General features: G+C 34.0%; 1 protein-coding gene across 2 annotated transcripts in view; it reads right to left on the bottom strand.

Annotated features, from left to right (window-relative positions):
* The window catches only part of LOC147910200 (mannosyl-oligosaccharide alpha-1,2-mannosidase IA-like), a 302,227-nt gene that overhangs the window by 204,473 nt on the left and 71,108 nt on the right, over positions 1–26,646 (bottom strand). Inside the window, exon 3 of one of the 2 annotated variants that reach the window (XM_087404346.1) lies at positions 7,151–26,393. The exons of the other annotated variant lie outside the window; for it this stretch is intronic. Coding sequence (XP_087260472.1) covers positions 26,334–26,393 — 60 coding nt within the window. The 3' untranslated portion in view covers positions 7,151–26,333. Of the gene's footprint in view, positions 1–7,150; positions 26,394–26,646 lie in introns of those variants that run through there. 2 annotated transcript variants of the gene reach the window in all.

Here is a 26,646-nt window from a genome sequence, read left to right as displayed (position 1 = left end):
CTGCTTCCCGACGCCGACAATTGCACGGGTTAAACGTAGCGCCATTGAGAAACAAACGATCTATCACGCACCGAGTACTTTAACGGGCCGCTGGGGCCGTTAACGACTGCCACCCCCGTTGCCCCTTTCACCGACACAATAGAAACAATTACGTGTAAATCTTTAACGGCTGCCCCTCCATGGAACAAACCATTTCACTTTTAACCATTTCTAACGCCTTTCATCAAACCGCTCTCGCGATTTTCAACATGACTCCGTTTACCGCGTCGTGACAATTACAAGCAAGCTTCCAGTTAATGCAAATGTCACAAAAACCATTTCGAACTAGAAAGAAAGATAGCAACTTTCTTGCTTATTACAAAAATCTACGTGTCTGCACAGATCTTCTATAAAGAAAGACATGTCAAAATCATATACCTTAACATTCAAGCGCAACAATTAAACACAAAACAGTTTTCTTGATGAAGTGCGAAGAGTTAGTGTGCAAACACTCCTTCATTACCTTGATCCTTGATGTTGCGAAAAGAAAATCATTAAAATAAGTTCTTTGGTTAGAAAATTTTCCACGATTTGCGTATCATAACAATTCTTTCTCTTTCGCGGTCAATCCGCGTGATAGCAACCCTCGCAGAATCACTCCTGTTGTCGGACGCAACCGCGCGAGTCACCGGGGATGAAATCTGTGCTCCCGAGGAAGAGATGCAGAGTAAGGAAAAAGAAGGAGCAGCAGTGCTGAGTCGTGCGGCAGAGACGGACAGAGGGATTCATGTATAAGCGAGTGAGTTAGCAACTTCGGGCACTCGGCCCCGGTGTTTGCTCTCTTCGAGGTCTCGAGAGATGTTTGCATTGGCTCTGCACCTCGGCCCGCACGATGACTGACTGAAATGATTTCGTCGACGGCACGACTGGAGTGCACTTTTGTCAACATGCACAGCGCCATACAAAAGGAAATCATCGACCAACGGCGGCGGCGGCGGCGGCGGCGGCGGCGGCGGCGGCGGCGGAAGCGACATGACTTGGGAGTTTCGTACTTGTTTTCGACATTACGAATAATTGTCGCTAATAAAGGGATTCAAATGTAAATGATTTTACACGTAGAGGCACGAGCTAAACGTTTACATATTACTACGTTACAAAATACATAACTTTGCACATATGTAACTTTACACACGCACATGTTCGCTAAAATACTTGCTCAAGATATTTGTGGAAGCATTAACTTGTAATTTCTGATCATTGTTCCAACGTTTCTCACGAATTAGTGGAATTAACAGAGCATTAGGCACATAAAGGATAAAATTATAGAGCACTACGATGATTAATGCGAAACTCTGTAACAAAGAGAAATGCGTCAGGAAGCGTTTATCGTTTCAGGACGGAAGAGAGAATTAGATGGTACGATTTTAACAATGCTCTGGAGATTTCACGTGGAGACTCCCATCCGTCCAAAGTTGTTCGAACTTTGCATTAAGTCGCAAGAGAACGAACAGAAGAAATCCCAATGGTGTTCGCACGGAGCGAAGAACCTCCGTTGTATTTACAGAAGAAAGTGGAAGTGGAACTCGAGAACGACGGTGATGAGGATTGAACAAACAAGAGAATCTCGAAGACGATGTCGGTCATCGTCATTAACACCGGATAATCCAACCACGAAATACATGCACCTGAAGTGCAGTCTGCTCTTTTTCTTCAATGATAAGTGTTGACACTGCGAGAAAAAGTAAGAATGAACACCGGCTGTAATCACGTTTTTTTTTCCTTTTAACTCGGTAAAATTACTGTATAAATCACGCGTTTGCTCTATGAGTAACTGTATAAATTATTCTATTTGTTCCTTGCATCCTCGCCATCGATCATCGTATAAAACAGAATTAGTAAAGCGTTGATAAAGAAAATTCCGAGTTAACCAGCCGCGCAATCCTTTGTATCAAACCTGTTGTATTATATAGTTTGTACTAAATACAATTCTAATTTATAGATAAGCAATAGAACTGTCTTAAATTATTCCGAGATGATTACTCTTCCGATTTCATTACGTTGACATGTTTTCTCCCATCCTTTTGCACAAACAATCGTTATTTCTTTATGAACCGTAATACCGGTTTGCATAAGGACGATTGTAGATCTCGCGTTGTCGTAACTTTCTATCGCGTTCGTAAACGTAGAATTGCCATCCATTTTCTGCTCGAAGCGAGCGTCCGTAAGTTAAATATTATGTTTGCTGACGGAAGACGTTTCGAGTTCAGCCGAAGAATACGAAACGTGCCGATCTTGCAGCGGCAATATCGAGCGAGACCTGTGAAACGTCTGCTGGTAAATCGAAGCAGAAACGTAGCGAAATGATTTTTATTTCGCTTCTTTCCTCGCACTTCTGTTCAATAAACACGAATCACTGATGCGAACTACAAGTTTTTTTGGAATACGGTAGCCGGATTTCTTTTTTTTATTTTCGTTAAAGTCAAATGTAAAAATGAACTTTTTAACTTGTATTATTCCGCTCGATCAAATCCATATATTACTTTATTCTTGTTCTTAAATTATCTTTTGCTTTTATTATTTTGTTTGTTTCGATGTTTACTGTTTGCTACACCGTTATTTACAAAAGCACGTCATGCTTTTAAAGATATACGAATGTTCATAGCATAATAATAAACTCAAATCTATTATATTTATTAAGTCTAAATGACTGTGCAGATCAGTTATCACTATCATAATGCCAAAACTCTTCAACAACGTTACCATTTTGTCACATTCAGAAGAAAAGCATTAGGATTTAAAATATGTATAGTACAATTATTAATCATTGTATCAATCATAGCATAAGATTAGTACAATAGATATAATGATTAATATAATAATTGTAATAAGCATATATATTTTTATCATTGTTTTGTACATCAGATTAAAGCATGATAAAAATTATACCTTATTTGTGCAATTTTTTCTTTATCGTTGCGACGGACAATGTATTTAATATAAATAGATGTAAATGTAATATTAAGAAGTTAAAATCAAGCTTAAAATGCACAGGTCAATTAAATGATCAATTATTAATTTTTACAAATAAATTTTAATCGTAATAATTTTCTATAAATCTCAATATTATCTTTAAATTATATTGAAAATAATAAATGCACATAGTTATATACATATATCATAGCTGCAATAAAAAATTAGCTTAAATAACTGTAAAATTAAAAAAGAATATAAAACCGCAAATAAAAACCTATTTTAAGAAATGGGACAACTTCTACACTTTTCTCATAAAACTGTTTTGAGACAGGATGCGCAGTTAAAAAAGTTTCCCCGTCTCTCGGACTATAGATCGGACTACGGATCGGACTAGAATCCAAATAGCACATTTAATAAGACAGAGTATGAAACGTTCTACAACAATAACTAACAAAAAATCTTTAAAAAAATTAAGAAAAATAGCAGCTGTTTCAAAATGTTCAATATTTGATTTGACTTGTAAAGTTTTCTTGCAGTGTTGCAAATAAATAAGATTACATTTAAAATTTGTTCAAGTTTTAAATTTACCTTAATTGAGATTTAAAGCTTAAACACTAAAATTTTAGATAAATCGTTGTTTTTAAAATATTAATAAATTAATCAAAAATATATGCACTGTTAAGTATTTAAAGGTCAAATTTAAGCTGATTTCGTAAGTTAAATAACATTGTTATTTTTAATTTCCAAATGTGTCAAAATGTATTAGGTGTTGGAATTAATTCGTAGCGTTTTTAATGAAAGAATGTTATTTATTTCACATGAGCATTAAAAAATACATTAATGAAAGTACTTCCCATCACTTGTAAAACGCTACGAATTAATTCCAACACCTAATATTATTTTAATACAAAACATATGGTTAAAAAAAACATCTAATCAATATTCCTGTAGTTGAACTGTTTAGTTTTAAACTAAATAACGCTATTTATGCACTTAATGAATAATAAATCAAATTTAGTACACTTTTTGAATTAAATTATATGAAACTTCATTGCTTCAGTTAAATTAACGACATATTGATTAGGAGCACTGGCGATTTGTAGGAATGATTAAAAATAACTCAAATTTTGGGTATAATTTGACATTATAGGTATAATGTAACAGGATATGCATGGCAGGTTTAAAATATCAAATATAAGAATTTATAAAAAGAATAATATGATATTTTAAAGGACACTTTTAGTGCTTTTTTACTTTTGCGTCTGCTGCGAACTAGCTTCTCTCTTGAAAAATTCACGATATTATTCTTGTCATTATCAATTACATTAATAATGTTGAAAGAATGGAGATAAAGGGAATAATCGGTAAAAGTTAGTGTGAAAAATGGAATAAAATGATGCTTATCCTGTTTTTGCAACTGTAAAATTAATTGTCGAGATGTATAATTAATGTGTATATTATTCACACATTACGATCGATTCTTAAAGAAATATCAAGTTATGGCAGATAAAAAGTTTTCATTTTCTCAACGCACAATTCGAAAATTTGTTACTTTATAACTCAAGACAAAAGTATTAAACAGGAATAATATTAATTAATTAAAACAGCACATTATATTTACATTGTTTTAAAAAATCATCACTATTACATATACAGGATGTATTAAATCCATTTCAGAAAGCGATTCTTTGAATCATTTAAGATGGTAAACATAAATTCTAAAATTGATAGATCCTAAAAGTGGTTCAAAGAATCACCAGACTAGCGAATTGAAATTTGAATTTATATGAAGTACTATTTTGAATTTACATTTAAATTACAGATTCATAAGATGTTGAATTAATTTATCGTGTTTTCAATTAAAATTTACGAAATTTACATTAATTGCTATTTTTTAACGATATTCTAATAATTGGAAGACCCAAATCCAGTAACGTTCATAATATAAGACAAGGAATTTCTCTTCGTAAGTAATTGTACTGTTAACTTTACTCAAAATTATGCAAATTGTAATAACACTTTAGTTCTTTAGCATTGTAGTTCAGTTTCATAGAGTCATAACCAGCAGACCTAATAGCGATTAAACTGCGACATTGCTAATGACAAGTAACTTTTATTTTGTACTCGAAGATGTATATAAAGATCAAAACTTTAAGAAACTAATTCTGAATAAAATGTTTCTGGAGACATGCTATTATATATAAATTATTAAATGTAATTAATTATGTAAAAATACAATGTCTCATAACGCGAAACGTCCAGAAACAGTCGTACCTCTCTCGTGCAGTAATATCTCGGGACACCGGGTAAAAAAGTTCGCCTCATAAGTAATTACGAGTTCAACCCCTCCTCAAAACTTGTCCCCCGCCGCCCTCCTCCCATCGCGGCCGCGACTGCCGCAGCCACCCCCGGCGTTTCCGGCCGTATCTGACATCTCTGCCTCGATGTTTCTTCTTTCTTTTGCCCGCCACGTGGTTCCTGCCCCTTCCCTTCCTCTGGCCGCTAGCTACACCTTGCACTCCATCTCAGCAACACGTTTCTTGACAGAAAGTTAATAAAGTTTTCCAACTCGCATAAATCAACGACCTTCTTTAACCTCCGGCTTCACAAGCTGTCAGGTACGTACTAGCAGCGCGGCAAACCCCGGTTATAAAGGCAACGAAGTTTAATGCGTTTCAATAAATTCCTCGAATACTCTTTCTCCACTTTGCTGCATGTTCGTCCCGATCGCTCAGTTCGTCACTTTCAAGTTTTCTAGTAGCAACGAAAGTTCACTAAATTATGACGATCTGCTGCATACGCAATGCAGCAGATCAAATCAGAACGAAAAATATAAATTTACGTTATGCAATGATAATGATTTTAAATAAATATTAGTTGTTTGTGGACGTAATCTTTTTGAAATTTTTGCTTATATTCCACGATTAATAAAAATTTTATCGCAGTATATCGTCTATCTCAGATGTTCAGAAGATTAACTTTGTTAATCTTCTAAGCATGTGTTCCATATATAAGTAATAAGAAATTCTATTTTTTTTTAAATGCTTTTAATTTGATCTTTACGTAAGTCATTATTTAATATTGTCATTAAGCCTATTAGAATAAATACTACGATAATTTAATTATTAGGAAACTTTTTAAGGTACAGTCCTCGTGCATTTGGAATGGTAATCTTTCTTCGGTAATACCGACAATGATAGAGAAGATCCCAACGGTATCTGTTAATCTTAATTCTTTCGTCTGCTTCCCACGGGATATGAGAAGACATTTGTGCACGATCGTGCTTATCTTAACGAAGAAATGTTGAGTTATTCCGAAAAATTTTGGGGTAAGACGCCGCTATTGTTTATTTATCTAGATGCTAAATTTATCGACAATATATCGAAATTTATTTTTGCAAATAACTTGCAAAAACTAACAAACATACATGATTCCTAAATAAACGATTTATTTCGTTTTATTACGTTTATTAAATTATATTAAATTGTGTCATAGAATGTAAATAATATACTTAAAACAATCATATAAATTATATAAAAAGATTTAAGACATATTTTTTATAATAAAATTTAAGTAAGCATATTAAAAAAAACTTTCATTTCTAATTTATTAAAAATATATACTGTCTATATATATATATATATATATATATATATATATATATATATATACATATATATCCAAGTTAAAATTGAATTGATTTTCTCATTAAAATAATGCCTTTTTGCATTTTCTGCGCTAGATCTAGACTTAGATCATTTCTTTTCATTTACGGAATTGTGTGTGTATGTGTGTGAGAGAAAGAGAAAGAGATACAATTTTCCTTTCAATTTTATCACGAAATGAGTAAAGAAGGAGATCCGCAGTACCGGCAAAAATCCGCGAATAAACATCATTTACGTTTTCATAATTAAGAGTAGTACAGAGACGGCACAAAGTCGGTCGCTCCTCTTGATTTTAATCCACGGCCTGGCATGAATTATGGACCGTAAGCTCCAGGAAAAAGCTCCAGGAGCTGTACCGGAAGTTAATCAGAGCATTTCTTTATGCCCGAAGGCACGCGAAACACGAATGTTCTCCTTCGCGGGAATAAACTTGAATTTCCTTGCAGAAGAACTAGTAAATTCGAACATTGTTCTCTTGAAAATTATACTACGAATAAAAACAATTCTTTTTTTAAATAAATTACGACTAAATATTTTTGCTAGCAAATAAAAAATTGTTATAAATAACTTTCCATACAAAAATAACTGTATGGTTGCTACAAAATAAAACTAATATTTTATTTTGGTTAATTGATACCATGTCAGTTGTGCTATCCTTCTCTAAAAAGCTTTAGTGGGAAGAGCAAATTCGCGAATGGTAGGTACCTAACGATGGAAAATATGATGATCTATAGACCAGTCGATAGCTGGCGAGACAAACGAGTTTATTATTCCCAAGAGAAGTTATCCCCATGGATCGTTAATACCAAGAATTATTGTGGGCTATTAAGTCATCGATTATATGGTTGAGTCATGGGCGAGAAAGCAACCACGAAAAAAGTCTCCCAGGAAATCAATTAAGCAGAATACAATTACGAGGAATAACAATTTGTCGAGATATCGAATTCTCACGTTATTACGATGAAGATAAATAGCAGACGTCGAAGACGCAATATACAAAAGAACTTCTTCTACGAAAATCTCGATGCTACTCGTTCCTATTTGCCGTTTTTGATTCATATCGTTTGTGAAATTGTAAAATCTTCTTAAGATAAAGGCAATACTTTTTAAAATTGAATTATAATTAATAAATGCACATTTAGTATTCAATAACCAAAGATAAATAATTTTTACCATATGAAGACGCATGACGCATACTTTTTTTTAATAATGTATTTTTATTATTATTATAATCTTTTAAAATAAATTTTATAATTATAGAAATTTTTATAGAAATTTTAAAAAATTATTATTTTTAATTATTTGATATTGAAACTAATCAATCGTAATAAAATTTAAAATCATTAATAACATTCTCTAGTATTCAAATATATATTCCGTTAATAAAACGTGAAATCAGCAAAGAGCTGATCATGTGATCTGTAACTCAAGAAAAACGACTTTCCTAAAAAGATAGATATTTTTGAAATTAAGATTTAATAATAGACTGGAGACAAGGAAATATAATAAACTTTATACAATAACTAAATCTTGACAAAAAACTAAATATAACTTTTAAAACCTTAATCTTTTTGATCAAGTGTCGAAAAAATGATAAATAGATGAATATCAAATAATGTGTCGTATCTCGTCTCTTGTATAGTTTCTTTCATTTTATTTTTTCTGTTTTTCATTCTAAAAAAGCGAAACTTCCTATGCTCATTCACTTCCTTGATGTAATTTGGACGAAAAATTAATAAAAAATAATAATAAAAATAATTTGATCAAAAGAGATTCAAGGCTCGTATATGTATTACAAGTGAGCAGCGTACGCAATTAAGATAATGATTAGCAATTAGCATAATATGTCGAAACTCTTCAATGCAATGTCTGGCAGGATATCGGAAAGTAGGATGACGCTAAGATGGTAATTAGCGCCTGAAGATGGTAAAATTCAATATGCTGTGCCAGCGGTAAAGCAGTGAATTGAAGTCGCTTAAAAGGAGGAGAAGGAAGAAGAAGAGAGGGAATAGGAATAGATTTAGTAGAACGCTGAAGTAAGTTCTTGTATCTTCCAAAATAGATATCAAAGCAGGTGCCAGCAGACCTGGCATTAATTAAAAGCCTTCCTGTCGCGCAGAAACTCCGAGGAACGATTCGGCGTATTTCCGAATCGAAGCAATCGATCGAACATTTCTTCCATCGCCATTCGACGATTCAAATGAGTCCTCGTGTTTCCGCTTTGCGCACACGATTTACCATTGAGTGTAAAATTCATTCATCGTAAAAGCAATATTTCAGGAAACCAGACTAATTGATATTGAACATTTACTAAATTACAACATTTTTACATCGATAATTTCTTAAATCAATTTGACTTTGATATAATTCTCCTGACAAATGTACATCAGTTATATAATACAGTTATTGATTTTGATAATTCTCCTGATAAAGTTTAATACATAAATTTCTACTTGTACAATTATCATAAAGAAAATAAAAATAAAAATTTTAAAAATGGAAAATTATTTAAATACATGTTTAAATATATGTTGAAAAACGTTTTTCATTAATATACTATAATAATATAATATATATAAAATTAATATATATTACAACTTTTTATAAAATTGACGCTTTCTATTCGATTTATACACAATTTAGTTAACTTATATTATCATTTTCATTTCAAATTATTTAACTACTGAAGACGTTAAAAACAAAATACTTCTTCCTGTAGTTCATTTCAAAGACAAATATGTTAGTGAAATTGTGATAGTGGGGCGTAAATAAATAAAATATTTTAAAGACGTTTGAAAAAAAATTTGTTTTGGTAATTTCTTAAATTTATTTATTCACATATACAGTTTTAATAATATTTAATAATACATAATAATAAAAATGCTAAAGCTTAACAAAGCATTATAAAATAAATAATATATTTTATTGATATACCTTTGCGAAGTAATCTTGAAATTACGTGGAAATCTATCAAGATTTCATAAAATTAATCAAGAGAATGCCTTGAATCTGTAAGGCAGAGATCAAAGCCGAGGGCGTTTTATTTTTCAATAAAACAGGTATGAAAGGTGTAGCTAATCAATAATATTTATTACACAAATATTGCTTTGAGAATTTTCATTATTATGCATTAAATATTATTATTGTTATATTTAAAAATGTATATGCGAATAAAATACGTAAGTATATATATATATATACATAAGGACAAAAATCATATTTTTTTAAGCCTAAAACTTAATATCTTTAAAATGTTTTCTTATCATTCTGCCACTACGATATCCCACTGATATGTTCGCCTTAAAAAAAAACTTATTAAGAAAACGGACAAAATATTTTTTTTCTAAAAATTATTAACAAATCAATTATATTATAATCAATAAAACATACGCATTAAAAAAAATGTATAAATATATATCATAAAAATATAATTTACACACTACATACAAATATATATTGAGAAAAATATATGACAAAAGAATAGAATTAATAGTTACTTTAATAAATCATAATTATAAAATATTATTATTATAAATTTATCTACTCTCCTACAAATTGTCGAAAATCAATAACGACGTTTCCACCGATGACGTTTCTATTTCGGTTCATTTCATCCTGGAAATATCGAGAAAGCTACGACTATAGGAAACCGTAAGATTTCGCGAAGCGTGAATGAGCACGAGAGGGTGTCGATTCTACCCATAAATATACCGTTAAACACTGGCGGTAGCTATTACGATTTCTTGAACGTCGCTTAAGGATTTTGCGCATGGACGCTTATCGACCTAGCCAACGCTATCTCAAATATCTTGGAAAACTCTATCGTCAGTGAGCACGATATGAAATTAAAGGTTTGCTCGACTGTGCATAGCATAAACTAGTTTAATTATCACTTAAGTTAAACTTCCGTATATTTTATGATAAATCATGCAAAGTAAAATATCTTTTAACTAACATTATCTTAATTTTCACAGAGAAATAAGAAATCTGTAGGAAAAAGTAGGAACCTCCAAAAATTCAGACTTTGTTTATCTAATCATGATTATATACTTAATATGTAACACACGGTATATTTCATAATGCTTGTCATATATCAGTCAGAAAAAAAGAATTTAATAATTGCAAGAACATATTTGTTGTAAGACAACATCTTATTAGAAAGCGTCAACATTTCTAAACTTGAGCTGTAATGTCATAACATTAACGTCGCATGAACTATCCATTGTGGAAATAATGAGAATTTAATTTACGTGATTTTTGAAGAAAAATTACCGGTATATAGAGCGTAAACGATTTCTACGAGCATGCACGAAGCCTATGCAGTTGGTTACGCATAGCCATGCGTGATATACGACCGGCGTTTTTATGTTGGCGGTGCAACGCGACGTGAGTTACGTTCCGCATATCGGAGTGACGCGTAGCGTTCATTTTCAACGTGATTATTTATAGTTATGTCGTAGAACTCCTAAGAAATTCGTTCATTTTTGAAGAAAAAAATTTTGTTTTAATTCATGGAGGCAAAAAAATAAAAAAATAAGAAATTATATGGAGTTTGTGAACGGAATCACACAACGCATATTTTTAAAATTACGATAAAAGATGCCACCTATAATAAATCTCTTTGTAAAACTCTAACATTCACATATTTCACTTTTGTAATATCTTACTTCTATATTACATTTTTAATACAGTTTATTAAATTAATTTATAGTTTATTCTTTTAACGATTACAATAATTCGTGAATTTTCTGTAAGATCAACTCATAAATAAAATTTTAAATTCTTTACAAATGATATTTTAACATCATAACAAAGTTTTAATCGACTAAAAGATACATAAATCTAATATAAAGACCTCTTCTACCTTGCATTACAAACAACGCGATTAAAAACTCAACCAAGCCGTGACAAGCAACATACAACTCACAAGTTGCGAATTTTCATTTATATAAATTTTGCGAACTTTAACATACGTAGCTTTACAAATATAACGTCACGATTGTTCTGCGTCGAGTTTAATTGTGGCTCACAATGCGAATTAGCAGTAACTACGGTGCCCGGTTGCCGCGTAATAACTTCCAGATTATTTAACGTGCGATTAATAAAGTTATATTTCTCAGCAAAGCTAATCTCACGTTAAATCAGCCACATCGAAATACATGGCTAAAATCCTGCCGTTTTTTGGAGCTAATTTCAATCTGCTTGTTTAAATATATCCGAATACATGTCACGTAAGTTATGTTTATTCCTGAATTTCGAAGAGAAATTTTTGTTTAAATTCAGGATTAGATTATTAACGAAAATATATGTCAATCGCTAGATCAAGACAAATCAATACCAAATCCATTATTACACTGCAGCTTTAAATCAATTTATGTTGAGAGTAATTATTAATTAAGACTTTTTAAAAACTAAAACTACCTCTTATGTATATAATATTTTATTTATATTATAACGAAACAAAGTCGTACAATTTTCTTTTTAAAGCTATGTTCACAGTTGAAGATTTAACTATATAATCTACAATTAACATATCCAAATGTCCATTGTATTATAGATATAAGTTTGACAAAAAGTCAGCAATCTTTAGCTTTTCAAGCAATTAGTCGTAGAGAGGCTCTGAATAATCTTCAGATGGGAAATTTCTTTCGTGCAATTTTGCCGCTCGGAACGTCTTGATTAATCGACCATCTGGGAAGTTTTCCGAAAGACGGAAGTGATCTATTCTTTTCTCGTTTACTTGAGAAAACAAATGTCCCGATCGCAAAATCTCGGTCGTCTTGATCGCGTACGGACAAGGACGAATTCCTAGGAATGGTTGAACCTTTGAGCAGGAAAGCATTTAATTAAAATCCCCTTGAACCGAAAGCACTTGTAATCGAGTGACGAGTGGCCTCGGCGAAGAAAGAGGAGGAAATCAAAGCGACGAAGAACAAATAGAAATACTTGCTTTTGTCTCGTGGATCAATCTAAAAGATACCATTCGAAACTGTGATGTTTAAATAACTATGATGACACGACGATGGGAATCATTGTAAGAAATTCATGATAACAGTGTTATCTGTTTTGAATGAAGATTGGAATGAATCACTGAGTTATATCTGGCATATTCTAAAATATTAATTAGACGCTCTGTAACGAATCAGACATGCGTTTATGAATAAGCGTATGATATAACATCTTATCAGTGATGAAAAAGCATTGTGATTCATTAACGTCTAAAGTGTATGTTTGAAATAGTATTACGGAAAGCTCTTAATAAGAATCTCGCAAATGTACCTCATAATCGAGTACTTCTCGAGACGCGTGGCTTTAAAATGGATATTTAAATAATTGCATCGTCGACGTTTCGGCAGGTAGTGCCGCGCGCTCGGCGTTTCTCATTTCGCGCGAATTAAGTATTAATAATACAACGTTTGCCGAGTGCAGATGTTATAGCGGGCTAAGTGTATATGTGTATATATAAGAAATTCCACTTTCATTTTGTATGTAAGTAAAATATAAATTATGCGAAAATTCTAATGCTGCAACAGAATTGTAAAATCAAATAACAATACGCAACTAAAAATATATTTAAATAAAGTACAATGCCTAGACGAGCCTTAAATAATATATTTATAAGATGATATTTCTCCTTAATGCGGAAGTCAAGTACAAAGTATAAATTGGTTTGAAATTAACTTCCGCATTCAGAAGGATTCAAATCCAAAGTCGAAACGTTTGCAGTTAATTTCGTAAGTACATTCCAACTGTTTGCTAATAATATTTTATCGCTTTATAAATTATTATTTACACACCAACAACCGCGAAACTCATGTAGGTATTTTACTTGTATTTGATTCATTCTTGGAGTCACGAAACTATTTTTATTTTTATTTTAATATATAAATAAAATTAAATATGTATAAATCAAATTTTACGTAACAACGTATAAGAATATAACCGTACTCGTATTTCTGCTATCTATTTTTTATATCTGTAACGCTCTTCGCGATAAAAATTCAAGTTAGAAATCCATTTACGGAAAAGGTGACAGTACGCGCGGCAACATAATGTGGCTAAAAAGAGCTTTAATATAAGTGCCGCTCGCTCGGCAGCGCGGTCCTACATGTGCTCCCGCTATTAGTATTATTTTCATCATCCCCTTCTGCCGTCGTTGAGGGATTTTTTTTCACTTTTTAGGACTTTCGAAGTAGGGCTGCGCAATATGCTTAATGGACCGGCACGACACTCACGATGCGCTTTTCTATTGCCGCGATTTTACGTGAGCCGCGTTTACCTAAGCGTGAGGCTCGCCATTAACTAATTGACATCATCGTGGCCAGAATGCACGTGATCCCGTGGAAAAAGAAGTGTATTAACGAGAAATCGGCTCGATTAGTTTTTTTTCTCACATCGTTTGATACCGAATAAAAAGAGCGTCCAAATCAATTGATTCATCTGCACAAAAGTGCATTGTCTCTTAATTTAAAATTTCCGCGGTTTTCTATTTTTATTTATGCTTTTTTCCAACAGAATCAACGGGTGAAACCATAGATAGCGATGGTATTTTCATTTACCATGGCACAGATTACGTAAATGTCCGCAGGCCATTAACTAATTGACTCTATGGCGAGTCGAGCGGGTTAGATGATGTCGATAAAAGGAATATAGAGGTAAAGGGATAGAGAAGACCGATCCTTTTCCCTGATCGCCTTCAAAGAGCTCTATATAACAGTGTCTAATCTGATGCGAAGGAAAGCGCACAAATAAGAGGACGGATTTATCAGTGTTCAAAAGGAGTCACTAAAAATAGATTAGACGTGATTAGATATATACCGCAACTTTTTTCTCTTTCGATGTACTTACAAATAATAGAATTATTTTACTGTTACTCTTTGGAAAAATCACTCTTCATAAATAAAGAGTTCATTATAAATTTCATATTACGCTGATTGATTTCAAGCTTATCGAGCTTTATTTCTGAAATTTTTATTAATTTATCCTTATTTAATGTTTCTTATTTTTATCTCGACTGCCGTTTTCTTAAAATAGTAAATTTTAAAAGAATATACATTGTTGTAAATAATAAAATTTTATGGAAGCAAAATAATCTTAATAATAAAATTTTATATGCCAGCGATAGGCGGATTGTTTTCCATTGATAATATTCTCGTATGGGAAACATGGACAAAGGTAGAGCCTATATGCATGACCTCTTTTCGTTACGAGCTTTTTTATTGCGTTCAATAGCAACTCCAGCCGGATTTCATTTTCCCCGAACAGAGTAGCATATGAGTGTTGCATTTGACTGAGAGACACGCATACGGACAAGGCTTTCCAGAGTACGGCCGTAACTTTGAATTTCAATTTCTGTATGCTTCCCCTTTCTCCTGTCCGCAGTCGTCCTCGGGGAGTCCTCATTCTGCGCTATCTACTAAACGTAGGTTTACCAGTATCCATGTATCGAAGTGAACGTGAAATGCATCTTTCCTTCCCCATATATGCAAATCGGGAAATATAAGGGAAGAAAAGCAAGGATGAATCAGCCATAAAAGATTTTAATATTAGATACTCTGTCTCTCAATCTCTTTCTCCCTCTGCATGCAATAAATTTTTAACTATAATAAATCGCTATGAACTACGCGGGGGAACGAAATTTCACGTAGAATTCCGCAGTAGCGTCTGTCCATTTGCTCACGCATTCACTTTTTAAGCAACGCGCAAAGTATAATATGAGCGTACGAAAAAAAATATGTTCGCGAGTCGCGCCGCTTCGTTGCGTATCGTTTCGTTGTCTCGTTGATAAATTAAGTGCCTCGGATGCAGACGATAAATTCGCTAAGGCTAACCGGCGCGACTGATGATTTATATCACGGGCTACTCCAGGAAGCCCGTGATCTATGACCCCGCGAGGGTCAGCCGGAGGTAAGACAATGCAACCGGGCCTCGGTCGTTCGGGGGGATTTAAACGCACGTGCGTTTGCATGTACGCTTAAATGCATCACAGGCGAACGGATGGGAGGACGGAGGAGAGGAGGCAGAAACATGGAGAGATCGATGATCTCTATTGCCAGGGAAGTCATGGATAGCGGCCACGGTTATGTCGCGCATGAAACATTGATCGAGGAAAGTCGCAGGAAATTGCACGCGCTGCGCGGCAGGGATGCGCTTATAGAATGCATTATTTATCGGCAGTGTACCCGACGTGCCTGTAATTTATGCAGACGACAGGATATTTCGACCCGTGATTAGACGATTATTGAGTATTACCGTCAAATCCATGTTAACCTCTATAGAGCTAATACGGTTGTACGATAAACGCATCCAATTTATTATAACAAGAGCATTGATCTAATGGAAGTAGGTATATAAAAATATGTTACCTAAAGCTTCTTAAAACAATTTTTTTATCCTTAAAAGCAACGATTTACTTAATCTTTAATACTTTATGAAATTAATACATAAAAAAAGTATACTAAATTTTAATAAATTAGTGCCAACTAAACATTTACTTGCAGTAAATAAATATTTATTCAAAAATATATAAATAAAAATGATTGTTAAATCGAATTAATGGTCTGGACTAAATGTACCTTTATATTTAGTAAATATTTAGTTCGGGACTGTTCAAACAAATAATTTATTAAAATGTAGTATATATATTTCTTTCAGTGTACGATTAACGTAGAATAACTTTAAAGTGTTCTTAACAAAGAATGTCATGTAAAGACGTAAAATTAAAATAATCCATTATTCTACAGATAATGTTCATTATCTGTTATCAAGCTACTTGTTTATAATTCTTAATGCCTATCCTTTAACGAATTAAATTTGACTGCAAAACAGTTTTATCAATGATCAAAGAAAACAGTTAACGTAACTTCACGCGCAGGTTCTCACAGTTTAGTTTCTTCGGAATAATATTTCACTTCTTTCCGTGTGATTCTTCCTGTGAAACGAGGCCTTTGTCGTATGTTCTGGCATTTTAGTAATTCGTGTTACGCCGGATACCATGAGGGTGGACAACAGGCCAGTCGAAATCACCGGCTCAGAACGAGCCAGTATGAATATGGCGTGACTGATAAGCCATGGGTGCGACTGTAACTGATTTATAACGACACCGATATACGCATCTCGTGCGACAACCGTAATATTCTTCTCTATTATCACAAGAATTAGCACTCTTTACGAAAAAGGGTTAGATCGCGTTTATGCTCTCTGGCATCGAACAGGCGATCCCTTGTTTATATCGAGAAAACAATCCAAATATTACTAACTATAATATATATGTATAATTATTCGTATATGAATTCAGATCATCTATAAGCGACTCTTAGATTTTTATAAAGATTTATAATAATATTTTTAACAAATTGAAAACAATAAATTGTGGAGCTCAATAGATTACAGATCAATGCAGTACATAAAAGAGAGCTAATTTCTTCTTTATTTTCTTCTTATCATCTTTTAATATAAAATTATTTCCTTTGACATCAGTGATACGACTTTTGTTTGCATATATAACATCTGTGAAATATAGACAGAAATATATTTTGGTATTAAAATTTGAAACCTGAATTGGATTCTAGCAAAATAAAATTACGTGCGTTCTGATTATAAATTGCAAAATCATCTTATATACCCGCGAGATTGAAACCAATTGTCTCGAAACAAGACTACTTTTAATCTGCACTTGTAGGAGCTGAAAAAGTTACAAAAGGTATCTCGGAAGCATATCCCGAATGTTCTCCAGTAATTCATTCCGTCTGGAGGGAGAAAAAAGAGGTAGCAACGCAAAACTCGTCAGGTACTATTATAAGACAGAAGAATATCGTTGCTTTAATTTCAACAATTTTCAGGTAAACAATCCAAGAATTGCTCTCGGTATCTTGCTCGCGTATTTCTCTAGGGATAATTGGGAAACCAGCTAACTTGTCGATAGCGAAAAGCCCAATAAAAAATCCATCGCGCCGGAACCGAATTTTGCTTTCTTTCTGAAGCAATATATCTCAGGTTGCTTATGTTTCACTTACATTATAAGTCAGCTCGTGAAGATACAATGTAAAGACAAAATGTAAGGACAGGACTATTCTATATTCGTAATTCATATTAACAGATAATCAAAAAATTAAATTTACGATATTAATTCTTCAAATCTCCCGAAGTAGAAAGTAACATATAAAAAATTACATATTTGAAAAATATTTCTCATACTTGCAAATCTTTTGCTTGCAATAAAAGATACAACCCTATTTCCAATAAACTATTGTGCATAAATTGATGCGCGATATTTTATGTCAACAATCAATATAAAATGAAGCCTTCTTGAAATTCTTCAATTGCACGCGTTCAGCACGACGGACATACGTCGAGTTACAAGTCGATGGATAGTTTCCGAAAGCACTCTCGCGTAAAGCGGCAGTCCCCGGCGAACTGCACGACAAACTGTTGCCCGCCTTGAAATCATGTTTCGAGTCAAGAGGACCTTCTGCTTGCGCTGATCGTTTCTGAACGGAATCGCCCGCTCGATTATTCCGGCTGGATACGTGCTCGATACGTGTGCAGGATTTCTATGAGAGTCGGCGCAACGAGAACCGAATCGCGAGCAAGGAAACGCGCGTCATGGGACGAAGGGAACGTGGATCGTCGAAGCGATGTCCCGCTTGAGCGATCGCAAAGCATTCGAAAGAAAAGGAACGATATTGAAAAATTAAGCCGTTAAATGGTAAAAAAAAAGATCAAATAATAGAAATTAAGAAAATTTGTAATGTACCTACTGCAAGAAATATTCAAACTGATATAAAAATATTACACATCTACATCATATTCTTTTCTCAGATGATAAATTATATTTACGTTTTATTTTTCATTTATAATTAATTTTTTAATTAAAAAAAAAATTAAAAGGTTGAGATTGTTCGCATTTTTCCGAATTACGATTTATAAGTATTCGAATTATGATCCAAGTATCAAGATATTAAACACAAATTTTGCTAGATGTAACATTATACAAATATATTTAAACGTTGAGTTAAAATATCGAGGCAAATTTAATACCAGCTATTTTAGTTAAAAAGAAAATACTCTGATTTTACAATGTCGATTTCCACTTTCCTGCGGTTTCCACCAATGGCTCACGAGTCTTACAGTGAACAAGTACTTAAAAATCCTTTTCTCTTTCTCGTGTAGTGGAAACTAAATCTCTAGCACCCACTTCCTAAACGGAAATGTCTCGGACCAGAGAAACATTTACGTGCTTCCCTTAAATTTCAGTGAAATTTACTAAAAAGTACTCTTACCTAGAATTTTTGTGTCTCTTTTATTAAGAAAAAATTTTAATCTAATCTAACTTAGCACTCACAAAAAAATTATGAAAATACAAAATTTCAATTTTAAATATATATGAAATTAAAATTCTTCAAATTTTAATTTCACTTACATTTTAATTCCATATAAATTTTAATACGAAATAAATTTCCAAATTTCAAATTTAACGTTCAATTTAATGTAAGAGAAAGCGACCGATCCTTTACAGAATAAACTCATCACCCTTCGAAACAATCGGTGGCCTCATTGGGATATCGCTTTGTTGGCATTGACCGCACCCATCCTAGACAAGACACTAGTAAAACATCATCGTGGACCCGCCCTCATTTCAATCAGCTTTAACATAGTCTGACAAACACCAACAGACAAACATCGATCAGTTTACCCACCCGATAGTTATCTCATAGACGGATACTCCTTCATTATATAATTAATTTTACAAAAGAATGATTTTTCTATTATACATATTGGCAATAACGAGATATTTACGCGATACCATGTATAATATTTTCAAATTAAATCTCTAATGGAGAAATTTAAAAAAATATTCATTGGTATATCACTATAAGCAAAAGCATCGAGCCCGCGAACATAAGTACCGATACTTGCGTCTTAGTAGATAACTCTTAAATAGGATGATGAAATTTTATGATCTAAATAAACTTACACGCAACATCACTCGCTTTTCTCAGCTCTGTCGCGACGCATCCATCTCCATAAACGACGTTGAAACGCTCTCGAAGACACACATCGTGAATATATGGCTGGAGAATTCCTTGGCACGACCCACGATGCGTCATTTCCTATAATAGTTTAAAAGCCCTCGCACCGGGGTGGTGGTTGAGGATAGGAAGGGCGCGTGGTGGTAGCAGCTCGGCTCGGTGGTGTTGGCGAACGAGGGAAGCTTTAGTTCGAGGATAAGTGCCGTATTGGCATTTGACTGCCGGCACTGGAGGCACGTCTGGGAAATGTGCAGGGCGGCTCTCGAGGAATGGGAAATGGGTTGGGCCCGAGATGCTGATGGTATGAGACGCCCGCGAATAGATGGTTGTCTGAGTCCATCGACTATCGAAGGAGGACGGTGGTGGCGTCGAAAAAGATCTTCGAGTGTCTCCACTGAGAAAGGCCTAGATGTTCGATTCTATCCAACCAAATTCTTTTTCGCCGGATTTTTCGTTGCAGCGAAATATAGACATCTGCAGTTTGCAGCAATTTTTGGTACGAGCGCACAAAAAACGTTCAAGCAAGTTCGTATTTTCTGTTGTCTACGTGGAAAACATAGCATTTGAATAAAACAAAGAAAAAGAGAGAGAGAGAGAGAGAGAGAGAGAGAGAGAGAGAGAGAGAGAGCAATACTGCGATAAGAATTAATAAAAATGTTCTTCATTCATAAACTATTTTTATGTACATTGCATCGAATATTATTTCAATTACACTAAAATTAATTGCTAGTTGCTAGTTTAAATATAGCATGAGATACAAATATTCATCGTTAAAACTCGATTTATTTTTGTCAGAAAGCCAAAATTACAAAATTCTTAATTTAAAAAACTCGCTATATGTGCAAATTACTAAAATAAAATCATATTTATTAAATATGAATTAAATAGTGCATTTTAGATCAACTATTTCGTCAATCCTTCAGCGAATATTGAAAATATAGATTGCTTAATGCAATCGTTCATAAAATTGCTATTAAAATCACGTTAGAAATATTTTCATTAAATCAGTTATTTATGTATTCAAAATTTAGAAATAATGGCTGCGAAGCGTATTGTATATTATATAAAAATATAAATATTATATATTGATGTACAAACGTATTTATATTTGTGTGTGTATGTGTGTGTGTGTGAGAGAGAGACGATATAAATACACAGATTGACCGAATAGTCAAATATATACGTTGAATGTAATATCATGAATAATATAAAAAACAATTTTGTAAAAATCGATTCGTTTTTCTACAGAACACGATATGCGCATAATTTCCGGTCGTGTTTACATGCATCCGATAACCGAACGCATTACGAATTTACAGTGAACTGTTGGCCAATCGTGTCACGATCGTACACTTAAAATTCGCAATTAAATACGCTTACAAATTTTTTCAGCTCGACAACAGTGACGACGATATTCGACGAGCGTGCACGTGTCCACGCGCCATCAACCGTAAAAATGGCACATGGAAATATTGCGCAAACACAGAGCTCGTGTAAATATCGTAGTTTAGGGGAGCGTGTTTAAACCAACATGAATGCGACGCGCTCCGAATTCGCTCGAATGTATACAGCGCGTCGAATCGAACGCGACGAATTTCAAAAGCGTGCACGCGGCTCTACTTGAAATACGCGAAATTCAATTTCCGCGTAAACTCGCCACCTCGAGCAACGCAGAAAGCTAAAAACGTACCTCTTGACGCTAGTCGCGTCTCTTGATTGGAAGCTAACGAAGAAACATTCTGATTCGCGTACAAATACGAAGGAACGATGTTTGCAAAAAAAAAAAAAAGGAAGGAGCAACTCGCTGACGATTTTATTTCGCTCTTCAGATGCGGGTATCAAACAGAATACACGTTGGAATCGACAAGCGTATTGTAACAGCCTTGTTGAACTTGCCTTGGCATCGTCCCTGTATTTTCGCCCGTCATCAACCGGCGACGTTAATTATGATCAAACGCATCCGCCGATCGATAGTCGTAATCGCGACCTCTCGCAGATGCATTCGCGTGCTCGTTCGCCTAATTAAAGTATAACGACCCTATTCTCTCCGGATTACGAATCGATGATCGTTCTTCATAATATGAACTGACTGAAACGATGCATTCTGATGCATCTCTTTCTTTGCCAGTTTCGCTGCCTTCTACTTCACACTCCATCCTGTTGGGTGTGCATTCCGTCTACTCGTTAGTTCCGGCTAATTTGAATGCGGTGGCTCAGGTTCGCTCCCTCTCGTCGCTGCTGCCGGCATTATCTGTTCATTCGTTCTCGCTATCACCATAAACCGTGCGAGATATAAACGAATGCTGTAATGACGTCTGATGGGGACGTTTTCATAATGCGAAAAAGATATGTTTAGGTAAAATCGATAGTGTAAATTTTTTAGCGTCGACGATCATTTGCGATTCAACAGTGCAATCATAGGGCATTGAGCGATCTTCGCTATGTATATAAAAAGAGTAATTTGGGTACCTCGATAAGAATAATTGTATTTGATTTGTCGTGAATAATAAAAATGCTCATTACGCGATAAATGAAAGATTGGACGTCTGTCTTATAATAGTGATGCAATATTTATCGCGAGACATAAATATATAAATCTTTCGTCGTACTTCGACTTAATATAAAAGTTTTATGTGCATGCGCATTAATATTTCTGCTAAGAAAACAAACAGATTCTGTTTCCAACATTGGATATAAATATGCATTAAGAGCAATCGAATGTCACTTATAGTATATCTGTTAAAGTTATCTGTTATAGCTATCTCTTGGACTTATTTCCTTTATGGTATCCGAGCGTTTGCCGAAAACCATAATCGACTTATGCATCCACAAGTACATTATGTGGCGCGTTACCAGATCTGACTGATGCTCAAGTTTCCAACAAAGTACAAAAACGGAAAGTACCGGACGTGAGAGAGACAATGGAAATTGCTACCAAGTTCGATTGATACTAAAGTGCTGCCATTGGTAACCGAAGAAAACAGAAGGCAGAAAGACATAGAAGAGCGTACGCGTATTAAACGCAAGCACCAGCAAAGACAAATAGAAGGCGAAAAGTCGGAGGAGTACTCGCGGTTGTGTAGATAGGTGAGAATACCCCGCGGGAATACGACGCGACGGCGATGCGGCCGCAGAAAACGATAGACGCGACATCGACGGCAAATAAAGCGCGAACGGGAAGTGGTACGGAGGGCTGCACAAGCGCGAAATAGAACCTCTCGATATAAAACCGGGAGCCGAAGCGAGACGGAAGGAAGCGGGAAGTTCGCGGGTGGGCTGTGTCGCCTCCGTAGTTGCTTGCAGGCAACGCGGTTTCATTTCGTTCCGATGGAGCGCTTATCGCGTGTTTATCTTACGCTGTATTGTTATTTCACGCTCACACCCGCTTGCGCCCGCCGCGGAAGAAAGGACCTGGGATAATTGAACGGTACCCGGCGTCGCCCGGATTTTCCCGTTATATTCCTTTCCAACACCCCGGAATTATATGTATATACGAGTAAGATGTCGTCACGGGTCATTATATGCGCGAGAGGGCACGCTCTGTATCCGACCAAGCCGCCTTTTCGTTTCACCGTGGTTGTGTCCGCGTCTCCATTGTTTGCCGCGGGAAGGCTAATTAAAAGATGCGCTGTAAGGTGTGGGACGGGGTGCATTATTAATGCATGCTTGGTCGTCGCCTGGGGTCAGGGCATCGTTGCCGTTTAACCGTTTAACCGCAGACGACGTGACACGACGACATAATTGCAGAGATCATTTTTGATATTCACGAGAACAGAGAAACAAAACGTCGGTTTGTTTGTTTCATTTCTTAAGTGTTACCGGTTTAATTCTGTGGTTCTGAACTATATTGGTGTTTTGTTAAATATGCACCATGTTAAGGAACACATCCTATTGTAGTTGCAAAATTATTGTTGCGATGCGAATATCACGATAGTAAAGCATTTCCGCTGTACAAAAGCATTTCCGCTATTAAAATAATTATAAATAAACACTATCAGAGTAAATCGAACAAATTGTATGATGACGTGCCGGAAATGTGATTCACGTACATATGAGAGGAAAGATGATAGCGGTGATGGGAAGCGATGTCATTTAGAACAATTTCAAAGGCGAGTCACGTGCAGGTTGCGCTCATCCTGCGAGCAATATCGTATATCTCGCCTGTCGGTCAACTAGAGTGATATTTATGTCGAGTCGCGTGGGATAAATACAAAAAGGATATCGGAGACGAAATTATAGTTATACTCGAACGAGTATAGTTTTCAACACCAATATATTTAGAAGACGCTGATGAGCACATTATTATCATTTCACACACTCTCTAAATTTGAATCAGTGCATAGTCATTAATTACCTAGTGGCATACTTGGCACTGGATAATCAGCGAAGTTCAATTAAAAGAAGAAGAATGTCTGAGCATTATATAACTAAAATACTGATATGTACGTTAACTTCAATCTTCCAATACTATTCATTGAATTTATACATTAAAATGAGGTTAATTAGATTACATAATAAAAATTAGTTAGATTAGGAATCTCCCCTCCTCCCCACACATATTTCATTTACTGATATCAATAATTATCCACTGATTCAGATTTAGAAAACAGGAAAGATATGATAGATTATTTTTGTCAAAATAATTTAATTTATGTTAAATTCGATTTTCGATTATTTAATAAATGACTGAAAAAATATTAGTTGAGATAAACGATTTTAAAAAGTAAAATTATCCCTTACAATAAATAAAGTGATTTTTAGCTTCTTCAATTACAACTAAAAAATTGTTTAAAATCTCATTAAATACAGAATGTAACATAACGTCATATAATAATAACGTTGTATAAATTATGTAACAATTGTTATATATACAGTTACATCAATATTATATTGTGTTTATTGAGGGATATTAAAAAATATTTTATATAAAAAAGTTATAAAAAGTTTTATAATAATTAAATAAAAAATAATTAAATTACCTCTATTTATCCATGTCAATAATATTTGTAAAATATTTGATAAAATAGAAATAATGAAATCTTCGATTTATCATCGAGAAACGAAAAGATGTCTTCGAAAAAAACATTAACCTCTAAACAGATATTTAATTAATACGAAGATTAACTTAAACCAATTATTTAGTAAAATTATAATTAATCTAGTTAAACTTAATATCGAAAGAGAGATTTGTAAAAGCAGAATAAAAAATGAAAAAACTTGTAATATCATTACTATTAATGGCTTTGTAACAGCTATCGTGCTTCGCACATGAAATACAATTTCTTTAATTATATTTTTATTACATTTACTATATAACGTTATTCGAAATTACCGCAATTCACTTAATCGCGTTTCTATAAATATCAGATATTCCAAAATTGAACTTTTAATGGAATTGTTATTTCGAGTTGTAATAAAAAATGCTTGACTTATAAGATTATTTCAAACATTAAATAGATTAAAACAGAGAACAGTATGTTAAGTTACGTACTTATACCAAAAACTAAAAGAAAGAGAGTTTGTAGTTCTTGAAAAACCAGGTGTGACTTTAAACCTCGTGAGAGCTCGGCGTTAATTAATCATCCCACGGATGAAACTGACGAAGAATGGACGCAACTCTACCCAAGTTTCTCGATCATCGCATATATTCCTAGAAATTCCGGAGCTTCTCCATTTTCCGATATAATTTTCCCAGCTGCAGCGGTCGCTACTGCCGCCGAATGGAACCGCGCGCGAATTTGCATTAGCCGCGGCAATGCTTAATTAACGTGCCTTCGGCTCGTTAAGCGTTCGGTTAGCAGCAACGCGCAATATTCCCACGTTACGGGAGAAGGACGTTCGATGAATTCGCTTAATATACAGGTGCACCCAGAGTAATTAAATGACGTATCGCAAATCCAGATGGTGCGTCAAAGGCGCGTTGCAATTACGCGAGCCGCGCGTTACGAGCTTATCGCGAATACAGTACGTTCGCACGTGCGTGCAAACAGCAGCGAGCTGTCCCTATAGACGTCCCTTTCCCTCGCACGCAACGGGAGTTTAAATCAAGGCAGATGCGATCGATGTATTAAAAAGTTAATTAGCCCGACTTCCGCGACTCCGCACATTTTTGCGCCCACCTTCGCGCCGTGCTTGCCCGCGTTAATTACGCGACCGGAACTCGGAGTCGTAATTTCAAGTCAATTGACAACATAATTAGATACAAGAATGTCGCAAATTTTTTTATTCACGTTCTTTTATTCACGTTCTTTCTCACTAATTCCTTTACTTCACTGTTCTTTCAGCATTTAAAACCAAAGTAGAAAATAAATTCTTGTAAATAAGCTATTATAAATAAGGTTATATTTATTGATTTTTCTATCTAATCGGAATCGACAAAATAGAAAACAGAAACAACAGATTATCAGAACCTAATAATAATTCAAAAAAAAATTTGATAAGCTGTCTTCTATTATATTTTTTTTTATACATATTTTTTAATATCAATCTGTTCGCAAGTATTGATCGATCAATTTTAACAGTTCTGTGATATACCATACATATACATACACACGGAAAAAAAGTAGAATAGAAAATTGTTTTTACCAGAATATAAATCCACAATCGTAATTCGTTAGACTTCGTTTAATTTCTGTTAAATCATTAAACCTACTTTTAAATATTACTCTTTTAAATATATATTTTTTCAGGATACTGACCTCTGATGAAAATCATCATTCATAAAATAGCATATCCAGCGACTCACCTGAAACAAAAGAACAAATAAATTATTATTCTCTGTTCGATTTGTATACATCAATATTTAATATCTCCATTAAGTAATATATAATTTTATCATAACATTATTTTTCTTATATTATTAATTCTCAATTAGTCAACATATATAAAAGATTTTATAAAATAATATTTTATATAATACATGAACTTACACTAAAATGTTAATTGTATATAATAAAACTAATATATTTTATAAAAATTTACATTAAAATGCTAATAAA

This window comes from Acromyrmex echinatior, chromosome 3 (genome assembly GCF_024713525.1).
Source record: "Acromyrmex echinatior isolate Ae372 chromosome 3, ASM2471352v2, whole genome shotgun sequence".
Lineage (NCBI taxonomy): Eukaryota > Metazoa > Arthropoda > Insecta > Hymenoptera > Formicidae > Acromyrmex > Acromyrmex echinatior.
Note: the sequence above shows the minus strand (reverse complement) of the source record. Positions and strands in the feature narration are given on the sequence as shown.